We start from the raw sequence: 24,583 nt of genomic DNA on the forward strand, positions 1-24,583 counted from the left end.
TTGCTGGCTTATCTTACTCTACTCAGTTAGATTTTGGAATGCCCAGAGCTTAGTCCTGTTTCTTTATTCTTTGGATACTGTCTTCCCAAGGATTTAATACCAGCTATATGCTGATGACTCCCAAAATCTTTTTTCTGGGGCTCCAGATTTTTATATCCAGTGGCCTACTCAACATCTCCACTTGAGGATCTACTTACGTAACTCAGACTTACATATCTAAAGTAGAACTTCTTTTTCTTCCCAAACCTTTTCTCCTCTTGACTTCTCCATTTCAGTAAACTGTACCATTCACTGACTAAAAGAGCCTTCCTTGATTCTTTCCTATACCCTCCATCCAATTTATTAACAGGTCTTACCCGTCAACCATAACTTCAAAATATATCCCTATTCTGACTGCTTGTCATCACTACTACCACCACTACACTAGTCAAAGTCATCTTTTACCTGGATTACCCATATTGGTTTTTCTAGCTGGCTTTTCTGCTAATACCCTTTGCCACTCCACATGCTTTCAGCAGCAGCCAGAATGATTGGGATACAAGAACCTCATCATGGACTATAAGATACAGGCTGGTTATTTCTCATCCTGATGTCCTACCACTCTCTTATCCTTTATTCACTCCATGCCAGTCACACTGGCCACCTTGTCATTCCCTGAGCCTGCTAAGCTTTCATATCCAAGAAGAGATCTGTTATCTCGGCATGGAACACTTTCACTAAATCTTCACAAGGCTGACTGTTTCACCTCATTCAGATCTCTGTTCGTATGCCAATACTGAAACCTCTTTCCTAACTACCACCATCCCTGGATACTCCAACTCCTGTATCTTGCTTTAATTTTCTTTATAGCATGTTATCAGTACCTGACATAGAATATCTATGTACATGTATATACATGTACAGACTTACTGTCTCTCACACTAAAATGTAGGATCCTTTAAAAGCCAAGTATGTCTCAAATGTCTGGTGCAGAGAACATAATAGGTGCTCAATAATTTTCTGTTAATTGAATGAGAGGTAGGTAGTATATGTATCATCTCATCTTTTTATGAATGAGAAAACACAGAATTAGGGTTGGGCAGAGGAAATGTCTTTTTAGTAAAAATAACTTTTTCTTATGGTCCTGTTCAAGTTATTTGAGCTATTCTTTAACCATTTTGACAAATAATTATTAAAATAACTAAAAAATGAAAGCTATCTCAATATGTGCATTACTCCTAAAGTTCTCTAGAGAGGGCCCCAGCTAGACTCCCCATATTAATCCCTGGCTGATCCCAATGCTTCTTCCTAACATTTAGAAAAGAGGAGCTTTTTTTTTTTTTTTTTTTTTTAAGAGGGGCTCTTTTCTAGGTCTCCTTTTACAGCATTCACAGTCTCTTCACCACCACAGCTCAGAGTCATCAGCAACATCTCACCTCGCCTCACCACCAAAATAATTCAAGTAAAAAGCCATCACAGAGATCTATAGTGTGTGATGGACCCTTGAATAATAAGTGTGTCCCTAATGCCAAATAAGCCCTTCCCAAATTAGAATTATAATACCGACAAAGCTCCCAACAGCATCTGAGCCATACACAGACTGTCATAAATATGCATACATACTTGACATTTTACAAGGATGTCAAAGAAGTCTTCATCAGGCTCTTTGTTGTCATTAGTCATCAGGTGGCCAAGTACAGACTTATTGTTGTTTTGTGTCAGTCGAAGCCCTGGCAAATTACTGAAACTGGCCCTTTGGTCATCGAGACGGCGGCTCTGTGAGCTGGCAAGAAGATCTAAAAACTCATCGGTGTTGGGGGATACCATGGAAACAGATGGTGCTATGAATCAGAAAAAAATCCGTAACATTACAAAAATATTTAAGCATACTTTTAAACACGTATAGTTCCTTTTGGCCTTGTTCAGTCCCAACATCCACTCTGTCCCCCTGAGTCACTGATAGGCTGGGCCCTGACTAGATGGGCAGGGAGGATGAAAGAATCCCAGAGTACTTTAGATGATCCGGTTCGATGTTACTCAGATTTGACTGTATTTCCTTTTATCTAATGCCCACTCAAAATGTTACTTTACAAGGGGTGCTGGTTCAGTTAACTGCCTGACTTTTGATCTCATGGTCATGAGTTCGAGCCCTGTGTTGGGGTCCATGCTGGATGTGGAGCCTACTTAAAAAACAAAACAAAACATACTTTATAAGATCTGGAGCTAGATTTTGGAAGGTAATAAACTTTTTTAGATAATTTCTCTCATGAGAATGAATGAGACTGTTTTTATTCTAGGCCCTGGATAGGAAGAGTTAAGTGTTGCGGGTAAGTAAGTCCTAGTCTGTGGCAGAGGAAGTCTTTCGGTGTAGCTAAAGTAGGAAATTTAAGTAACCCATTTTAGACCTTTCTAAGGTGCAGGCAGACCTTAGCCTCAGCCTTAGTCACAGGTTCCGCTTCAGTCTGTCTCAGTTTTTTAAAATCCAGATAGGATGCATTTTTGTTTTATATAGAATTATAAGATATGTATAACTTAATTTTTTTCCCCTCACTATTTTTACTTTTAAAGTTAGATTTTTCCCCAGTTCCAAAGAATCCAGGGAGACAGTGTGCTATAGTTAGTAGAAAGTGCAGTGGACTAAAATACATATAAACCTAGGGGAACTGGAACAGAACTTTGTTTTGAACTGAAGAAATACCAGCATTTCCAATACACCTGGGTTCAGGCTCATTTACTGTACCTGCTCTGATGAGAACTAAACTCTCAGAAAGAAATCACAAGAATATCACAAGGAACTATTAAAACTGGGGGAGAAGCAGAGATAACTCACTTTTTAGCATCACTCTAGGGGGAGTGGAAGAAGCTGCAGTTGAAGCTGGCCCACAGCTCGGTTCTTGAAAGCAGCACCTCTGATCATCCATCCGATTGCTCTGAAATCGGCTTACCAAGTCAAAGAACCCTTCATCGCCAATAGTATCTGTACTGACTTTCTGAAATATTGAGAGAAAATTAAATATTCCAGCACTATTATTCCGTATCATGAATGGAATGATATCATGATACATGTGCAAAAGGTAAAGGATGAAGATTAAAAATAAAAACTAACACTTTCATTATAACGAATTCAAGATGGCAACCTTGATAATAGAGTTATTTCAATCCAACTAACAAAAAGCATTTCAAGTTATGTATAGTTTTTTTTTTTTTTTTTAAGATTTTATTTGACAGAGGGAGAAAGATCACAAGTAGGCAGAGAGGCAGGCAGAGAGAGAGGGGGAAGCTGTCTCCTCGCCAAGCAGAGAACCCGATGTAGGGCTCAGTCCCAGGACCCTGGGATCATGAGCTGAGCTGAAGGCAGAGGCTTTAACCCACTGAGCCACCCAGGCACCCCTAATTATGTATAGTTTTTAATCCTTATATTTCCAACGCTAAAGAAATGTACCTCAGGGAGCCTGGGTGGCTCAGTCTAAGCACCTGCCTTCAGCTCAGCTCATGATCCCAGGGTCCTGGAATCCAGTCCTGCACTGGGCTCCCTACCCAGTGAGGAGTCTGCTTCTTCCTCTGCCTGCCACTCCCCCTGCTCATGCTCTGTCTCAAATAAATAAATACCTTTAAAAAAAATGCACCTCATACTCTGGGGAACTGCTTCAGATACTGAATGAATTTATATAATTTCATTCAGTATTCATTATATAAATTCATTCAGTATCTGAAGCAGTTCATTTTTAAACAGGCTCAAAGTTCAGTTCTAAGATTCTACAACAGATTTTGAAAGTAAACTAATCTAATAACTGAAAACTAAGAATAGTGATTTCCAACTGAAAACTAAGAACTCTGATTTCCAAGTCCTTTATTAAAGATGTGGAGATTTGAAAAAATATATAAACTTCAAATAAATGAATATTTGGGGCAGACGGAAACCAGTCATACTTTACTTGGAAAGCTTCAAAGCTTAAAAATGACAGTTGCAGTGTTTAATAAAAAGTATTTTGTTTTTTCATAATGATGTAAATATTGTAGTAGAGGTACATTTATATCAAGTGTTATAGGCCTTAGGAGAAGGGCAGAACTAATTCTTAAGGGACAAGAGAAGTCTGTCAAAAAAATAAATAAAAGACTAATACAGTTTTCCCAAAAGCTCTCACTGAAAAATGGACTTGATAATTTGAAGAATCATCTTTGTAATTTATTTTGATTTTTTTATCAGAGTATAACTTAGCTAGATTAGAGATACTCCAGATATTTTATTTCTTAATATTTTAAGTTATATTTAATAACTTGTTTCTTGTTTCATCAAAATAGTTTTTAACTGTTATAATTTCAGTATAAATAAGCAAAGTTGATGCTAGCAGATACTGTTTTGAATTAGTATTTTAAAATCCTTGATCATCTAAATTTAATTTGTTTAACTTCTAAGCTGAAAGGAGGACAGTTTTACTGGGAGGCACTGCAGTAAATAAAAGGTAGTATTTTTGCAAATAGGGACAAACAATTACTGTCCAAAGCGGTGAAACAACATGAATGGAGAAATTATAGTTTCTAGCTTTGAAGACAACAGAAAGAGGGAAATTTGGAAGACTTCTTTGAATAAAAACAGCATTTTGTATTAAATGTCTAATATAAATTTCCAAATATTCAGTTTCAGTACAAGAATACTAAAATGTAGATACTCAAAATCTTATTTTATACATACTCTCTGAGAATTTGGAATTCGGTGATCAATGGAATTACTGGCATCCTGGAGAACTTTAGTGGAGGAATTAGTTTTGCATTTTTTCCCCTTCAATCTGTTGACAAAGAGTAGCTTCGCAGAAGGTTTGGCAATAAGAGGCTTTTGTTTAGCAAGAATTTCACTGTTCCAGTTCTGTACCTACAAAATTATAAATATAAAAAATGGAAAGCAGGACATGAAAAAAACAAAGCTATCTCTGGTTTTCTATAATATTAACCTGCCATCGCCACTCATTTTGTGTGGAGGAGCAGCTACATCTCCTAATAAATTCCTTTTTGCCAGTGTTTCTCACTATTTTCAACAGCTTGTACCAAAGGTATACTGTGGATTTCTCATTACCAAAACATAAAATGGTGGCTTTTGAGAACTTAAGGAAACGGAGTTTGTCAAAATCCCATAAAAATACAATTTGAATGGTCAGGGAAAGAGCAAGTATTATTGTGGATGTGAGTTAGTTAATCTGTTACAACGGGAAATTTTGGATGCATATAGAATTTTTAACTGTAGAAATTAACATCAATTTATATATAAATTTAAAATTAAAATTATTAAAATTTATATAAGCAGTAGTAATTTTTGGTGATTTTTTTGTTTTCACCAGCTACTAATTCTCAATAGGCAAAACATCTAAGAGCAACTTATATAGGCCTAGACCTAGTTTAAATATACTTAACCTCTAAATAGCAGACTCAATATAACAAATATTTACTCTCTGGAAAGGGAAACCTACAGTATGTACAGTAGCTATGTGACATTTGCAGCTTTAACATTTTAGTCTTAAGTGTTTGCAAGTAAGTCCAAAGGTCTATGTTATGTAATAACTAATAATTTGATAAAACACATTTTTTCATGGTTACATCATGAGGCACAAATTAGAGGTAAGTCCTATCCTGAGGCTACCATACCTGAGACAGGCAGCTAGTGAGTGACTAAGCCAGCTATCTGCATCAAATGAAGCCTCCCCATCCCCTGAACCACCCCTCCACAGGCCCCCATTCCTTTTCTCATACAGGTGATAAGGGGAAACTATTGCTAGAGTAGACTTCAGGGTCTACTGATTCAAGAAAAACTAAATGGCCCCAGATGTAAGAACATAAAACCCACCTATATCCCAAGTGTTTCGAAATGTGAAAAATTTTAAATGTTTCCTATATACTTACTTGGACCTTTCAACAAAAACACTGAAGAACACAGACTGGAATGATGTCCTTAAAATTACGAAGGAAAATTATTTCCAGCCAGTAATTCCAATGTAAGTGGAACTACCAATCAAATGTGAGAGTAGCAAAAAGGCATTTTCTGACATCCAGGGTCTCAAGACCTCCCTTCAGTTGCACTCTGTCCCAAGAAGCATCTCTAAGACAGACATCTTTTTTCTTTATATATGTTTCTTTACTTTGTTGAGACTAATAACTCAGTGCAACTTTATGATGAGGAAAAGAAAACATCTAATTCCAAACATATTTTAAAGATAAAGCTTGTCATTATTTGGCTCTTGGAACATTACAGGGTTGAATCTGGTTAGCTGCTTTTTTTTTAATATATATATTTTTTTATGTTATGTTAGCCATCATACAGTACATCATTAGTTTTTGATGCAGTGTTCCATGATTGTGCATAACACCCAGTGCTCCATGCAATATGTGCCCTCCTTAATACCCATCACAGGGTTCACCCATCTCCTCACCCCCTCCCCTCTCAAACCCTCAGTTTGATTCCTGGAGTCCATAGTCTCTCATGGTTTGTCTCCCCCTCTGGCTCCTCCCCTTCATTTTCCCCTTCCTTCTCCTAATGTCTTCCATGCTATTCCCTATGTTCCACAAATAAGTGAAATCATTTGATAATTGTCTTTCTCTGTTTAACTTACTTCACTTAGCGTAATATCCTCCAGTTCCATTCATACTGATTCAAATGTTGGGTATTCACCCTTTCTGATGGCTGAGTAATAGTCCATTGTATATATGGACTATAGCTCCTTTATCCATTCATCTTTTGAAGGGCATCTCGGCTCCTTCCACAGTTTGGCTATTGTGGACATTGCTGCTATGAACATTGGGGTGCATGTCGCCCTTTCACTACATCTGTATTGTGGGGGTAAATAGTAGTGCAATTGCTGGGTCATAGGGTAGCTCTATTTTTAACTTTTTGAGGAACGTCCACACTGTTTTCCAAAGTGGCTACACCAACTTACATTCCCACCAACAGTGTAAGAGGGTTCCCTTTCTCTACAACCTCTCCAACATTTGTTGTTTCTTGTCTTGTCAGTTTTTGCCATTCTAACTGGTGTAGGCGGTATCTCAGTGTGGTTTTGATTTGAATTTCCCTGATGGCTAATGATGTTGAATATTTTTTCATGTGTCTGTTATCTATTTGTATATATTCTTTGGAGAAGTGGCTGTTCATGTCTTCTGCCCATTTTTTGACTTATTTGTTTCCTAAATAACCAGTAATGAGACTGAGCAGTGAACAAAAATTTAGCAAAAAAACAAGAGTCCAGGACCTGATGGGTTCCCTGGGTGAATTCTACCAAACATTGAAAGAAGAAATAATACCTATTCTCCTGAAGCTGTTTCAAAAAACCGAAACAGAAGGAAAACTTCCAAACTCATTCTATGAGGCCAGCAATACCTTGATTCCAAAACCAGGTAAAGACCTCATCAAAAAGAATTACAGACCGGTATCTCTGATGAATATGGATGCCAAAATTCTCAATAAGATCCTAGCTAATAGGACCCAAAAGTACATTAAAAGGATTATTCATCACAATCAGATGGGATTTCTCCCTGGGATGCAAGGGTGGTTCAATATTTGCAAATCAATTGATATGATAAAATAAGAGAAGAGACAAGAACCACACGGTCCTCTCAATTGATGCAGGAAAAGCATTTGACAAAATACAGCATCCTTTCCTTATTAAAATTCTTCAGAGTGTAGGGATAGGGGGAACATTGCTCAATTTCATAAAAACCATCTATGAAAAGCCCACAGCAAATATCATTCTCAATGGGGAAAAGCTGAGAGCCTTTCCCTTAAGAGCAGGAACATGACAAGGATGCCCACTCTCGCCACTACTGTTCAACACAGTACTAGAAATCCTAGCAACAGCAATCAGACAAAAAGAAATAAAAGATACTCAGATTGGCAAAGAAGAAGTCAAACTCCCTCTCTTTGCAGGTGACATGATACTTTATGTGGAAACCCAAAAGACTACTCCCAGTTGTATTACTACAACTCAGTTGTAGTAATACAATACAGCAATTCAGTAACCTGGCAGGATACAAAATCAGTGCATAGAAATCAGTTGGTTTCCTATACACTAACAATGTGACAGTAGAAAGAGAAATTAGGGAGTTGATTCCATTTACAATAGCACCCAAAACCTTAAGATATCTTGGAACAAACCTAACTAAAGAGAGAAAGGATCTCTACTACAGAACACTTACGAAGGAAATCGAAGGAGACATGGAAAGATGGTAAAAACATTCCACGCTCATGGATTGGAAGAATAAACATTGTTAAAATGTCTATGCTGCCCAGAGTGATCTATACTTTCAACGTCATCCTGATGAAAATACCAATGGCATTTTTCAAAGTGCTGCAACAAACAATCCTGAAATTTGTATGGAATCAGAAAAGACCCTGAATTGTCAAGGAAACGTTAAAAAAGAAAGAGCTGGGGGTATCACATTGCCTTATTTCAAGCTATACTGCAAAGCTATGATCTCCAAGACAGCATGGTACTGGCACAAAAACAGACACATAGGTCAATGGAAAAGAATAGAGAACCCAGAATCCCAGAAATGGACCCTCAACTCTGTGGTCAACTAATCTTTGACAAAGCAGGAAAAAATATCCAATGGAGAAAAGACAGTCTCTTCAATAAATGGTGCTGGAAAAATTGGACAGCTATATACAGAAGAATGAAACTCGACCATTCTCTTATACCATACATAAAGATAAACTCGAAATGGATGAAAGACCTCAATGTGAGATAGGAGTCCATCAAAATTCTAAAGGAGAACATAGGCAGTAACCTTTTCAGCAACTTCTTTCAAAATGTGTCTCCAAAGGCAAGGGAAACAAAAGCAAAAATGAACTTTTGGGACTTCATCAAGATAAGAACTTCTGGGGCGCCTGGGTGGCTCAGTGGGTTAAGCTGCTGCCTTCGGCTCAGGTCATGATCTCAGGGTCCCAGTATCGAGTCCCACATCAGACTCTGCTCAGCAGGGAGCCTGCTTCCCCCTCCTCTCTGCCTGCTTCTTTGCCTACTTGTGATCTCTCTCTCTCTGTCAAAAGATAAATAAAATCTTAAAAAAAAAAAGATAACTTCTGCATAGTAAAGGAAACAGTCAAAACAAAGAGGGAACCCAAGGAATAGGAGAAAATATTCACAAATGACACTGCAGATAAAGGGCATGTATGCATGATCTATAAAGAACTTCTCAAACTCAATACCCCCAAAAATGAATCTGGTTAGCTTAATGGAATCTATGGTTAGCACAGAGCTAGGCAAAAGGTAGCAAATTAATTTTGCTACTTATTAGTATGTTCCTCAAGAATAAGAAAAAGAGGTTTAAAGTGACTTAAAGGTTTTTTTTTTTTCTAAATAATTTGCAGACTGGACAGCTTTGAGAACTGACAAGGTAAGAGGTAGATATTTGGGGGAAATCATGAAGTCCTTCGGTTTTTGAACAACTCTGATTATTGGAATAAAAAAGATATTGGATATAAGTTCCTATCAATTAGATGTTAGTCTTTTGAAAACTATTCTCACAAAAATGTCAATGTTAAAAAACCACATGCTTGTTATAATAGGGCAGAAAAATGTTTAACATGGAAATGATATATTAAATATGCATTATAAAATATCTGTAAATATGACAGTATTCATACAAAAATGCAAGATGAATAAATACCAAAATAATAATAACTGGGAGGTGGGATTACTGATGATTTTAATTTCCTTGTTGAAATTTTCTAAAGTTATTATAATGAACTTATTTTATAAGAAGCATTTATATAATATACCATAAAAGAATAACAGCCTACTTTAACAATGTAAAATTAAGTTAAATGAAGGTGTAAGAAAGTAGCCTAGATTTTTTTTTTCAAAAACCTTTTTCCAGGGTGGGGGGGGGGGGATGGATGATATAGGTGATGGAAATTAAAGAGTACACTTAGAGGGGCACCTGGGTGGCTCAGTGGGTTAAAGCCTCTGCCTTCAGCTCCAGTCATGATCCCAGAGTTCTGGGATCGAGCCCCGCATCTGGCTCTCTGCTCAGCGGGGGGCCTGTTTCCCCTCCTCCTCTCTCTGCCTGCCTCTCTGCCTACTTGTGATCTCTGTCTGTCAAATAAATAAAATCTTAACAAAAAAAAAGTACACTTAAGAGTGATGAGCGTTCAGTAGTGTATATATAAGTACTGAATCACTATATTGTACACCTGAAACTCATAATACTATGTTAACTATACTGGAATTAAAACAAAAAACTTAGGGGGCGCCTGGGTGGCTCAGTGGGTTAAAGCCTCTGCTTTCGGCTCAGGTCATGATCCCAGGGTTCTGGGATCGAGCCCCACGTCCGGCTCTCTGCTCTGCAGGGAGCCTGCTTCCTCCTCTCTCTGCCTGCCTCTCTGCCTAGTTGTGATTTCTCTCTGTCAAATAAATAAAATATTTTAAAAAAATTAAAAAAAAACAAAAAACTTAGTTTTTTTAATAATAAAGACAAAAATAAGCTCTAATTATAAAGTCCCTTCTCTCTTAAAAAAAAAAAAAAAACCTAGACAAGATCTTGAATAAAAAGTTACCTGTCAGTTAAGAAAATGCTTTTAAGAAATATAGCCAGAAAAACTAGATTGATCATAAATATTAACCTTGCCAATAATTTTGCCATTACTTAGTTGGAAAAAAAACAAACAAACCTTCCTAACCCTTTTTAAATTTTTTTTCTGATTTTCTTTTAATTAAAATATATGTGTACATGTTCAAGTATTCAAACAGTTCAAACTATATATAAAGTAAGTATCTCTCCTAACTCAGACACCCAGTATTTTTCCCAGAAGCAACTATTCTTAGCAAGTTTCTTACATATGTTCTGGAAAGGTTTTATTCATCTACAAAGGATATCTATGCATAATGCTCTTCTTGAACAGGTGGCATCATACTACACACATTTTTTTTGGACTTGACTTGTACTTTTTTCCTCATTCTTTTTAAAGGAAAATTTTAAAGCGATACCTATACAAGACAAGGTTTATTTAAACTATTCATTTAAGTTAAAAGTTATTTAAATATTTGATTTTAACAGTTCAAGAAATTTAAAACGCAAAGGCTGCCAACCTTTTCTGGTGTTAACTTCATAAGTTCCATGTTTTCCATACTGTGTCGGCGTCCAAACTTGGGGCGTGCACCTTTGAAAAAAAATTAATTCAAATAAACCTGGGAGCCCTTAAGACTACAAATTCAGCATCACTAGGTTATTCAGTTTTAAAGTCTGTTACACAAGCCCATATGGAAGGAGGAAACATGTACAAACATGTATTCTTTTAAGAATAATAATTTTCCATACCAAATACATAAAAATAGAATATCCACTCCCTCTAAAATGCTTTGATGTAAGGAAGCTACATTTTGGTTGGAAACTAACTTTGGTTACTAACATTACCCATTAATTTAGAAAAGGCATTTTATAATAACTGGTTACATACTATCCACAGACTCTTAAAGAAAAAATGAGAAGGACAAATCCTGTATGATCTCACTTATAGTGGAATCTAAAAAAAAAAACAACAAAAAAACCCCCAAACTAGGAAAAAGAGATCTGCTTATCAGAAGCAGAGGGATTTAGGGGAGGGGAACGTGGTCAAAAGGTACAAACTTCGGTTATAAGGTAAATAAGTACTAAAGAATATAATATACAACATGATGACTATAGTCAACATTGCTCTATGATACTTACGGAAGTTGCTATGAGGGTTTATTGTAAGAGTGTTCATCACAAGAAGAAAATTTTTTACTTTTCTTTTCTATTTGTACAAGAGGATGGATGTTAGCTGAACCTAGTGTGGTGATCATTTCACTATATACGAAAATCAAGCTATCTTGCTTGTACACCTTAAAATTAGTAATGTATATAATTTTTCAATAAAACTGAAAAAAATCTCAAATTAAAGGAGAAAAAAAAGCTGTACGGCAGTTTATGTAAGTAAAAACCTAAATGCTTTAAAGGGTGCATGGGTGGCTCAGATAGTTAAACGTCTACCTTTGGCTTGGGTCATGATCCCTGGGTCCTGGGATAAAGTCTCACATTGGGCTCCCTGCTCAGCAGGGAGCCTGCTTCTCCCTCTGCCTCTGCCTCTCTCTGTTTCTCATGCATAATATTTTTTTAAAAAGGCTTTAGGCCTTCAGTTTTGAGCTAAGAATCAAAATAACATCCTTAGTACTATATCTTGTTACCTTTTTTTTTTTTTAAGGTAGACTCCATGCCCAATGTAGAACTTGAACTCATGATCCCGAGATTAAGAGTCGCATGTTCGGGGTGCCTGGGTGGCTCAGTGGGTTAAAGCCTCTGCCTTTGGCTCAGGTCATGATCTCAGGGTCCTGGGATTGAGCCCCGCATTGGGCTCTCTGCTCAGCAGGGAGCCTTTACCACCCCCACCACCCCCCTCCCCCACCTACTTGTGATCTCTGTCAAATAAATAAAATCTTAAAAAAAAAAAAGTCGCATGTTCTATTGACCAAGCCAGCTAGGTGTCCCTGTTGTAACTCTTTCCTAAGTCACTCATTTCCATTTTATGGAAATATCCATTTCCATATCCATTTCCATTAAATGTTAAATAAAAACTTTCTCAAATTTCTTTTTAATAATCATTAAAATAGAATTTTCATATCCATTCAATCTTTTAAAGCAATATTTTAAAGACATAAGGAATATATGATACCTAATACCCAGCTTAAGAAATAAACTATTATCAACACATTAATACCTTGTCTATGTGACTCTTCCTATAACTTGCCGCCTCCTGGTAATTTTTAAATTTTCATTACATATAAATAGCTCTCTAAGCAACATAGCTTATGATATAGGAAATAAATGCTCTCATAGTATATGTATTATCTAACTTGATTCCTTTGAGCAACCTTACGTTTGAGAGATTCAGCCAAGTTGCTATGTGTAGTTTAGTTTAATTTTCATTGCCATTTTAGGACTAGGAAATTTTTTATCTGTTCTACTAGGGGCAGATTTATAGGTTGATTCCATTTTTTTGGAAATCATATAAACAAGTACCACTATAGAAATTCTTGGAAATACATCTTAGTGGGATGAACAAGAATTTCTTCCGGTTTGGGTATCAGCAGTATGTAACTGGGAGTAGAACTGCTGGTCATATGCTTACTACATTCTCAACTTTCCAGAATGTTGCCAGATTGTTCTTGAGAGTAGACATATTTCTCTCACTGTCAGCACTGAGTAAGAGTTTCTATTACCCACATTTCAATACTGGTATTCTCAGACATTTTAATTTTTAGCCACCTCATAAGTTTCCAGTATTAACCTCACTGTCGTTTTCCCTGATGAAATGAGTTAAATATCTTTTCATATATTTATGGACTATTTGTATTTCTTCCATTCATCATTTTGATGATTGTTTAGTTGGGTTATCTGTCCTATTTTTAATTTATAGGCATTTTTTAAAAAGATTTTATTTATTTATTTGACAGGCAGAGCTCACAAGCAGGCGGAGAGGCAGGCAGAGAGAGAGGAGGAAGCAGGCTCCCCGCTGAGCAGAGAGTCTGATGCGGGGCTCGATCCCAAGACCCTCGGACCATGACCTGAGCCAAAGGCAAGCCAAAGGCAAGCCAAAGGCAGAGGCTTTTAACCCACTGAGCCACCCAGGCGCCCCTAGTCTTTTTAAAGAATCAAATTTGTAGTTTTCAAAATCAATTGAATCTTTGTTTTAATTTCATTAACTTCTGTTACTATTTGTTGCCTTCTACTTTGAGTTTATTTGTTGTTTTTACATTTTTTTAAAAAAAAGATTTTGTTTGTCAGAGGAAGAGAGAGCACAAGCAGGGGGAGAAGCTGGCTCCCCGCCGAGCAAGGAGCCCAAAGTGGGACTCTGATCCCAGGACCCTGAGATCATGACCCGAGCCAAAGGCAGACGCTTAACCGGCTAAGCCACCCAGGCATCCCTTGTGTTTACTTTTAAAAGCTGGATATTCAACTCACTTTTCAGCCTTTTTCCTTCCAAATTATAACGTAAATTTTGTTTTAAGACCCAGTGTAAGTCCTGTCCTACAACGTGGAATTAAGTCCTAAGCTATTTTCTTTTATGTACCATTTCTTCTGCAGCCCATAACTTAGAAATGCATTTGAATGTTTTCAAATGAGTATGTTTTATACATTATCTTTGTTAATTTCTAGTTTAACTGCATTATGCTCAGCACATGAAATATATGTGATATAGATTCTTTCAAGTTTGTTGAGATTTGCTTTATTGGCTTATAGCATGTGGTCAAATTTTTGCAAGTGTTTAATGAATGTTTTAAAAGGATTTGAATTGTTTAGTTGCTAGGTGCAGTATTCTATATGTCCATTAAATATTGATTTAATTTTTATTAAATTATAATTGATTTAATTTTCCTTTTTTTTTTTTTTTAGATTTTATTTACTTATTTGACAGAGAGAACGCACAAGCAGGGGGAGCAGCAGGAAGAGAGAGGGAAGGAAGCAAACTCCCCATTAAGCAGGGAGCCAGATGCAGGGCTTGATTCCAGGACCCTAGGATCATGACCTGAGCAGAAAGCAGACACTTAACTGACTGAGCCACCCGGGTGCCCCCAGTGTTTTTCATTTTAACAGTGACATATTTAGAAATACATTTGCATTACAACCCTAACAACCCCAAATATATAACAAATCTTCACACAACAGTACTTGCTCTTATCTATCATGTATGACAACCCGTGTGGGTGGGTGTGTGTGTGTGCGTAATGATAGTTGAACCTCTGAAACTGATTTTACAACTAATGAATAGGTCAAACAGTGTAAAAGATGCTACATTAGATCCAGCCCATTGTGCTTGTTAAATCCTCTATTACTGACATCTGATTCCTGAATGATATTTACCTATCAGTTATTGAGAGTTATTTTAAAATCACATTAACACATAAATCTCAGATAAGACATAGACTCTGAAGCCAGACTGACTAGATTTAACTCCCATCTTTACTACCTACATAGGTAACCCTTGGGAAATCTATTTAACCGCTCCTGCCTCCATGTCCCCGTCTATAAATTAGGGATAACAGAAATTTACCTCCTAGAGATGTTAGGATTAAAAGGGTTAAAACAGGAAAAGCACTTAAATCAGTTCCCGGCATATAGTAAGTACTAATAATGTTAGCTATTATTACCTTTTTTTGGGTAAGCTATTATTTTCTTCAAATCTGCCTGATTATTTTCGTTATTCCTTTGTTTCAATTTTGTTACTTCTATAAATATTTAACCATAGTTATTTTGTATTCTCTGATAATTCCAACATCTGAAAAGATCTAGGTGGCCTAATTTTGCTTTTTGTTAATTTTCTTACTCATGTTGGCTTGTTTCTTCATGGGTGGTAATTTTGTTGTTGTGAACCTTTATAGGACTGATCAAAGGTGCTTTCCTCCAGAAAATATCTGGTCTTCTGCTAACTCTACAGGGGCATTTCTAACCCAAAAGCACTTCACTGGATTGGGGTTTTTTTTTTTTTGTTTGTTTGTTTGTTTTTTTAAAATCACAATGGCCGCACTAAGGCTTCAGCAAAGCTTGATTTTAATTTTTTTTTAAAATATTTTATTTATTTGACAGAGAGAAATCACAACGAGGCAGAGAGGCAGGCAGAGAGAGAGGAGGAAGCAGGCTCCCTGTGGAGCAGAGAGCCCGATGTGGGGCTCGATCCCAGGACCCTGGGATCATGACCTGAGCCGAAGGCAGAGGCTTTAACCCACTGAGCCACCCAGGTGCCCCTTTTTTTGTTTTTTAAAGATTTATTTATTTGACAGATAGAGATTACAAGTAGGCAGAGAGAGAGAGAGGAGGAAGCAGGCTCCCGGCCAAGCAGAGAGCCCGATGCGGGGCTCGATCCCAGGACCCTGGGATCATGACCTGAGCTGAAGGCAGAGGCTTTAACCCGCTGAGCCACCCAGGCGCCCCTGGATTGGGGTTTCTTAAACTGCGCAGGTAGAATAAATAAAATTCCAAACCAGTATGGAGGCAGGCTTATAAATTCAGACTTTTTTTTTTTTTTAAAGATTTTATTTATTTATTTGACAGAGAGAGATCACAAGTAGACAGAGAGGCAGGCAGAGAGAGAGAGAGGAAGCAGGCTCGCTGCTGAGCAGAGAGCCCAATGTGGGATTGGATCCCAGGACCCTGAGATCATGACCTGAGCCGAAGGCAGCGGCTTAACCCACTAAGCCACCCAGGTGCCCCATAAATTCAGATTCTTAAGGAACACTCCTTTTCTCTACCCTGAGCCAACACCAGAAATAGATGTTTCCTTGCAGTTCCTTTAGCCAGCAGACTTTTCCTGGCACTAGAGATACAGCAGTGAACAAAAGAGGCCAAAAAATACCTATCTTCATGCAGCCACAATGAGCAAAAGGGAGTGGCAGGAAGTGATGTTGAAGAAGTAGGTCAAGATTAAATAAGGCCTTTTAATCATGGTGACAACTGAGGATTTGGGTTTAGGTGTGATGGGAAGTCACTGGAGGGTTCTGAACTGATGAATGACATGACATGATTTACATTTTAAAAGAACACTGGCTGCTGTGTGAAAAAGTCAGTGTGAGGGATTAAGAATGGAAGCAAGAGAAATAGTTGATAGGCTAGTACCCTACTGGGAAATTTTGGTAGCTTGTATTAAGATTGTTGTTATGTACATTGTAAGAGAGATTAGGCGTATACTTTGAAGGTAGGGCTTCTGATAGGCTGGATGTAGGAAGTGAGCGGAAGAAAGGGAACAAGGATGACCCATGGGTATTTGGCCTGAACACTTGGATGAATGGTGGTACCATTTTCTGAGATGGGGCAAACTGGATGAAGAACATGTGTGGGAAGAAAAAACAAGAGCTCTGTTTTGGACATGTTAAGTTTTAGATGCCAATTAGACACTCAAATGGAAATGTTATAAATGTGAATCTCAAACATAAGAGAAAAATTATGACTAGAAATATCAATTTGAAAGTCATCAGTGTATAGAGGACATAAAAGCCAATCAACTGAATGAAATATCTAGAGTTGTGCTATTTGATAGAGTAGCCACTAGTCACATGTGGCTTTTTTTTTTTTTTTTTTGGCAGAGAGAGAGAGAGAGAGAGCACGCGTACGCACATAAGTAGGCAGAGTGGCAGGCAGAGGAAGAGGAAGAAGCAGGCTCTCTACTGAGCAGGGAGCCTGACATGGGGCTTAGTCCCAGGACCTTAGGATCATGACTTGAGCTGAAGGCAGCCAATTAACTGGCTGAGGTACCCAGAGGCCCTTAAATTTTTAATTAATTATAATCAATAATATGAAGAATTCATTTCCTCTTTTGCACTAGCCACACTGGAAGTTCTCAAGAGCCACATATGGCTAGAGGCTATTGTATCAGACAGGTTAGATCTACAATATTTCCATCTTCGCAGAAAGTTCTGTTAGAAGCACTCATCTAGGGGCACCTGGGTAGCTTAGTCAGTTAAGTGTCTGCTTTCAGCTCAGGTCATGATCACAGGGTTCCTGGATTGGGCCCTGTGTTGGGCTCCCTGTTCAGCAAGTAGTCTGCTTCTCTGTCTCTCCCCCGGCTCATGCTTGCTCCCTCTGTCAAATCAATCAATCAATCAATCAATAAATCAAATCTTGGGACGCCTACGTGGCTCAGTTGGATAGACATCTGCCTTTGGCTCGGGTCATGATCCCAAAGTCTTGAGATGAGTCCCATATCAAGCTCCTTGCTCAGTGCGGAGCCTGCTTCTGCCTGCCGCTCCCCCTGCTCTTGCCCTCTTCTGACAAATAAATAAAATCTTTAGGGGCGCCCGGGTGGCTCAGTGGGTTAAAGTCTCTGTCTTCGGCTCGGGTCATGATCCCAGGATCCTGGGAGGTCCTTGAGCCCCGCATCGGGCTCTTTGCTCGGCGGGAAGTCTGCTTCCTCCTCTCTCTCTTTCTCTGCCTACTCCTGATCTCTGTCTGTCAGATAAATAAATAAAATCTTTAAAAAAAGAGAAATCAAGTAGTATGTTTTAAAAAAAAATCTTTAAAAAATAAAATCTTAAAAAAAAGAAAGGAAAAGAAGTAGATCTAGAGTATAGGATAAGAGGAAAAAGGATAAAATCAGAAAGGAAGGAAGGACAAGATAGACAGAAAATAGGGAGGGAGAGAGGGAAGGGGGAAGGAAGAAAGGTTCAAGAACTAATCTCTGTGGGCACCCGGGTGGCTCAGTTGTTAGGCGTCTGCCTTCGGCTCAGGTCATGATCCCAGGGTCCTGGGATCAAGCCCCGGCATCGGGTTCCCTGCTCTGCGGGGAGCCCGCTTCTTCCTCTCTCACTCCCCCTGCTTGTGTTCCCTCTCTTGCTAAGTCTCTATCAAATAAATAAATAAAATCTTTAAAAAAAAAAAAAAACTGATCTCTGGGCACTACAAATTTCAAGGATGTAAAGATGATGAGGAGACAGTAATGATGACTGAGAGTGGCCAGTGAGGTGAGAACAAACCAGAAAAGGAGGATAATCCTAGAAGCCAAATGAGCAAAGAAAGTATTTTGAGAAGGGAATGATCAGCAGTAGGAAATATCGTTGAGAAATCAAGTAACCTGACATCCGAAAACTGATCAATGATTTGGTAAAATGGAGATCTCTGGTAACCTTGAAAAGGTTTCAGAGTCACGATGGAGCCAAAGCCCGAGTAGAGTGACTTGAGTAGGGAATGGGAGGTGAAGAAGTAAAGAAATGAACATTAATAATATTTTCAAGGTTTTTTTAATAAGTGGGAACAAAAAAATGGGTCTATAGTTAGAGGAGTCCATGAGGACAAGTAATAGTTTAAAATATCAGAGCTATTACAACATACCCTACTTGAAAATTAAGCAGAGAAATTTTACAGCCCATTACTCAGTTGCAAAGCACACAGTCCCATAAATTACCCATACTTCTGAATCTTTCACTAAAAGTTCTTTAAAAGTCTGACTAGCTGCTAATATCTCTTCCTTCTTCCTTTCTTTATATGGGTTTAGACAAGGAAACAGATGAAAGCTTGATTTTTCACTGACTTTCGAGTTCAAAACATTAATCTGTATTGGTAACTTTTATCAGACTGAGAATTTTTAAAGCTTCGGCCAGATCTATAAAACGGATCTCACACAATCATGTATAGAGTATTAAATTATTGTCCCTTTTTATTTCTTTAATCAGAGGTAGAATTTTGGGGGTACCTGGTTAGCTCAGTCAGTAGAGTGTATGATTCTTGATCTCAGGGTCATGAGTTCAAGCCTCACGTGGGGCATAAGGCTTACTTAAAAAAAAAAAAGTACAGTATTTTTCATGTAGAAATAGAGACAGTCAAGCATGTCTTTTCCCTGTAGCAATGTCAAACCAAATCTTTCTGTAGGTGCTGACCTAAAGAAAATTTCCCAGCTTTTCTGAATTAAAAACAACAACAACAAAAAGTAATAATACTAAGAGATCACCTTAGAAATGAAATGGGAGGGGGGCCTGCATTGCTCAGTCAGTTAAGTGTCTGTCTCTAAATTCCAGCTCAGGCCATCATCTCAGGTCGTGAAATGGGGACCTGCCTCAAGCTCCACACTGACTGTAGTCTGCTTGCCCCTCTCCCTCCCCTGGCTTGCTACTACCCACACTCTCAATCTCTCTCTCTCAAATAAATAAATAAAAAAAAATCTTTAAAAAAAAAAAGGGGGGGGGAAGAAAATAACTAAATAAAAATCATTTATGTAGAAACATTTGAATTAAAAAGAATAACCAAACAATATGTTTTAATTTTGTCATCTTCACATATACAAACTTTTGAATGAGCTTATAGAGAATTTATATGTATTTTTACAAAAGAAAATCATCATAACTTTACCATTCCTAAGTTCATGATAATAGCTGAAAATACTGTATTCTATATTGATAAACCAATAGGACAGGGTAAAGCAAAAAGGTATTATAAAAAGTTGAGCTTCCTATGTTATATATTCTCTCTGGACATGGTAAACATATGGTATGTACTGTAAATGTAACTGAGGATAAAGAAATTGGGTTTGAAGACCTATTACTTACCATGTAAACTGTTATCAATTTCAATATTTTCAGACATTATTGAATTATTTGTGCTGTAGCTCAGACCAAGAACCATTTGAAGATCTGAGAGATTTAGTCGTGCTGTTAGTTCACCACTTCTATCCCCAACCTACAACCACAAGCATTTATATTTTAGAGTAGTAGTAAAAGACAAAAAATGGTGGAGATTAGTTGAAAATGTTGTGAACCCAAAACTGGAAGAAAATATAGAGAAATGAAAATTGTTATATTAGAATTAAGAGACTGAACTAAATGGTTTTTTTCAATAATTGTTTTAAAGAAAACGGAAATTTCTATAAGTATGGCAATAGGAGAGCTAATTATATTGTATCAATTCATTCTCTACATATTAGTTGTTTTTAACTTCTACAATCGCATTTAATAATAATGTAAGTTATTCTGTGACAGACTGACTTGGCATCACATGATTAAAATTTCCTAATTTTGTTTCCATTCCATAGTAATAGTTAATATATATTAAACCAGCACTAGACATTACACTGGGCAGTTTTATACACTATCTCTAATTCTTACAATGATCTGCAAGGTAGATATTATTCGTCCCATTTTACAAATGAGAGAAATGAGACTCAGAAAAGGTTTCCAATCTCAAATAGCCAGAAAGTGACAGAACTGTAACAGGAAACAATCCGTGATTGGTTTACAAAACAAAACATGTTTTTGTTTCTATACCATGCTACTTTTCCATGTAGAGATGGGAGGCATATTTTAGTAATCTTTCCATTCTGCCATGCTTTGTCTTACCTTCCTGTCTTCCTACATCAAGGCCAATGCAAACAGACCTCTGATCTGTATCTCAAAATGCTTTGTGCAGTTCTTATGCCAAGGGAATAACATAGTTAAATTTATTACTAGGTCACACAGGAGCAATCTAGAGAAATAACAGGGCTTCCCCCCAACCCTGCTAATTTGTGAACCATAACAGCACAGATAGCAGTGTTTTAGTTTCATACCTCTCTTGAAATTTCCAAGTGCTTTTCAGCAAAATGCATCGCTTGATCATGATTCCCTAGAGCGGTGTATGCATTTCCTAAGCTCCAACATGCTCTTCCCTCACCAATTCTACAAAACAATTCAAAGCTAACATGCAGTTATTTGAAAGAGAGCTGTGTGTGGAATAAAAGCTATCTAGAAGTAATTAAAGGTATAAATAATGCTTTGGATTTATTTGGTCTTTCATAAAGGAACATACTATCTTAACATTAGAGACTTATTAGAATACCCAGAGAATACTGAACTCAAAAATGGGAAACATTCTTTTAAAACATACGATTTATTATGAAATAATAAAATCCCACAGATAGGTCCTTCTAAACAACTCCATTTTCTTTTCATGATAGCCCAGGTAATCATTCAGTCCATGTTTGAATACTACTGGGGAGAGAGAACTCACTACAAGTAGCATACTTTACTTTGAACAACTACAGAGAAATTCTTCATAATGAAGTAAAAATCGGCCTCCTAAAGCAAACATTACAGACTAAGTCCCTGTAGAGATACACTGCTTTTTCATACAGTAGTTGTTTTTTTTTTAAATAGCCATCAACATTTAAAAATCAGAAGATTTCATATAAAACTCAGGACTTCCAGCTTCTCTTTAAAAAAGAGGAATATTTGGACATCATAGATCCTCAGTCTGGCCTAGCAAAATGAGCTGGAGCTGAGGAGCTTTACACTGGCCCTTATCTGTAAGTTGACCACAATTCCCACACTGATCTAGTCGGGAGGACCTTTGTAGGCAATTGAGTTTGTGACCTCTTTACTGTCTTGGTTCAAGGCTATATGGAGCACTCTCATCTTCTAAGACATGCTGGTTCTTCAAACAATAATATAGAGAGGAGGTGACTAAAACAGAAGAAATTCCTTGATAAAAAATTTCAAAGAAAACAAAGGAAACAAAAACAAAGGAAAAACTCTAGGGGTTCAATAATGCATCTATATTTTAATTATAGTAAAAAAAAGTGTGTAACTTACCTATCATTTAGCTCTTGAGCAATTGCTAAGTGCTTCAGATGATAATCAATGGCCTTTTCGTAGTCTTGAAGCAAAGTATATGTGTTTCCAAGACTATAACAAGACTGTGCTTCGACAGCTCTGTCTTTAAGCTGTCGAGCCAATAGTAGTGTCTTTCTAAAAAAAGAAATTAGTTCTCACACAACGATCATTTTTATTTTTGCCTATAATACTTGTAAATTATTGTACAAAAAATTGTAAAATAAATTGTAAAATAAAACTCTCCTTTTTCCTTCTGCCTTTATAGTACATCTATTTTAGAGTTTAATATCCCACACTTTCTCCACTACTTTTAGACAAAATGAAAAGATGTCTTGGAAACACAAAAAACAAATCCAGATTCTAAGAATAAATTTGAGAGTCCTATTAATTCTTCAGAGCAAAGGAATATTGAAATATGAGATTAAGTACCCCTAAAGATTATATAATAGAGTTTTTTTAACATTAAAAAAAAACTGTCCCAGTTGTAGGAGCAAAAAAAGAGAATTTTTGTCCACATAACCTCACTTTGCAATCATACTGTTGACTTTGCATTTTGTCAAAACTTAAAATACTTGGTTAAAATTCTAATGTATAGGTTATTAGTCACTGATTTCTGAAAAATATTAAATGCCATATTTAAATATTAACCAAATTCTACCTATACTCATTGAATCATCAATAAGAAGCTAGTGTAACAGCTAAGAGTGTGGATCCAGATCTAGAGCCAGACTGGGTTCAAATCCCAACTTTGCCAATTATTAGCTCTGCAATGGGGCAAGTCTCTCAACCTCTCTCCATTTCTTCATATGTTAAATGGAGAAAATATCTCACAGGGTTTTGTGAAGATTAAATGAATTAGTATATACAAAGAGCTTAGAATAGCATCTTGTTCACAGTAGATGCTAATAAATGTTAATACTGTTATTATTATTATTATCAGCACTTAATCCTACAGATGCTTTAGATGCAGTAACTTAAATGACTCCTATAATTTCTGCCAAATACTATAAATACTTCATATGATTTATAATACATGAAAAATAAGTAGATGATAGTATGATAGGTTTAAGCAAACAAAGCTGAAATTATATACTTACTGATGATACCTTCAAAGCTGTTACCTTGGGAGGCTACACACTTATTCTAACATTGCCTCCTCTCAATTTTTGGAAGACTTTTGGATTTGCTTTCAGATCCTGGGCTATCTTTCTGGCACATCATTATTCTTTGAGGGTATAGTTAATTTGTAAATGTTCAGAAGTCCTAAAGTAGGTTTACCAAACTACTGCTTTCTATCCTAAAGGATATAAATTTTAAAATATTAAGGCAGGGGCGCCTGGGTGGCTCAGTCAGTTAAGTGTCTGCCTTTGGCTCAGGTTGTGATCCTGGGGTCCTGGGATTGAGTCCCACATCCAGCTCCCTGCTCCGGGGAGCCTGCTTCTCCCTCTGCCTCTGCCTCTCTCTCTCTGTCTCTCATGAATAAATAAAATGTAAAAAAAATCTTTAAAATGTTAAGACAGTCCTCTTGTGTGGTCCTGAAAACAATTTTAAAGGAGAGTTTTGAGTTCTAGCCTACTTAGGGAGAGGGCATTGGGAAGAAGTTTCATTACTTTTACCCATGCTTTCGAGTCAAATAGCCACCAGCCTCTTTATTACAGAACTTTTCAGTATTTAATACAAGTAGATCATTTATTAATTAAGACATTTCTATGTCTTTGCTTTAAAATATAAGAAACTTTTCTATTTAAAAATCAAAATATATACTCCTTATACAGTAATTTATTTGGGAGGGTAGTTCATATTTAACTAACCAACCAACAAATATTAACCACTGGTCAATGTTTAGGATGGGATGACATTCTAGTTTTTTAGATGGACCTAAAAGCAATTTTATGTTTTTTCTAAGATGACAAACTACCAAAATCACATTGGATTCTTTAACAATAAAATACAAATCAATCACTGTATCTGTGGTTCAAACTGGCTTCTGCCTAAGGCCTGCATGCGTCTTCAATCTCCACTAATTAGAGAAAATTCCAAAGTAGAAAGCATAGACTGGACAATCTCAAAGAGTCTATACTTTGCCATACCTATGTTTCCAGTCTATTGATAGATCAGAAAGACCGTGCACAGAAGAAGATGGGTTTGCCTACTCCTCAGTTAAGTGAATGGGGCCTGAGCTTACAGTGAGGATCAAAGATGGACAGAGGAGAGTGGGAGAACTGCTCAACAAGGGGGTGCGATGGTGGGGGAAAAAATTCAGTGATCACCGGCGAAAACTAGGGCATATTTTTGTTAACAGGCTTTCTTGTGGCTTTTCTTCAAAACATGTAATTGGGTTAAAAAAAAAAAAAAAGACCAAAAACAAATAAATATATATACCACACATGCTAAACTGGTTTAAAAGACTTTAAAAGTTCAGAATTTCACTTAAAAACAATTAAGTTTTAAAGACATATAAATCTGAAGGAGTCATAGCACTACCACTAAAGCTAAGGTACCAGGTCCTATGCGAATTAGTGCTGAATTTATTCTTTTAT

General features: G+C 37.0%; 1 protein-coding gene across 4 annotated transcripts in view; it reads right to left on the minus strand.

Moving 5' to 3' along the window:
- The window catches only part of GPSM2 (G protein signaling modulator 2), a 62,237-nt gene that overhangs the window by 12,451 nt on the left and 25,203 nt on the right, over positions 1–24,583 (minus strand). For 3 of the 4 annotated variants that reach the window (XM_046008270.1, XM_046008260.1, XM_046008281.1), the window contains 7 exons: positions 22,023–22,178; positions 21,002–21,110; positions 20,007–20,136; positions 11,049–11,119; positions 4,673–4,849; positions 2,810–2,969; positions 1,603–1,820 (listed from right to left, as the gene is read on the minus strand). In XM_046008270.1, coding sequence (XP_045864226.1) covers positions 1,603–1,820; positions 2,810–2,969; positions 4,673–4,849; positions 11,049–11,119; positions 20,007–20,136; positions 21,002–21,110; positions 22,023–22,178 — 1,021 coding nt within the window. The remainder of the gene's footprint in view (positions 1–1,602; positions 1,821–2,809; positions 2,970–4,672; positions 4,850–11,048; positions 11,120–20,006; positions 20,137–21,001; positions 21,111–22,022; positions 22,179–24,583) is intronic. The other variant, XM_046008291.1, reaches the window with a different exon arrangement.

The sequence above is a fragment of the Meles meles genome, chromosome 1 (genome assembly GCF_922984935.1).
Source record: "Meles meles chromosome 1, mMelMel3.1 paternal haplotype, whole genome shotgun sequence".
In the NCBI taxonomy this organism is placed as follows: Eukaryota; Metazoa; Chordata; class Mammalia; order Carnivora; family Mustelidae; genus Meles; species Meles meles.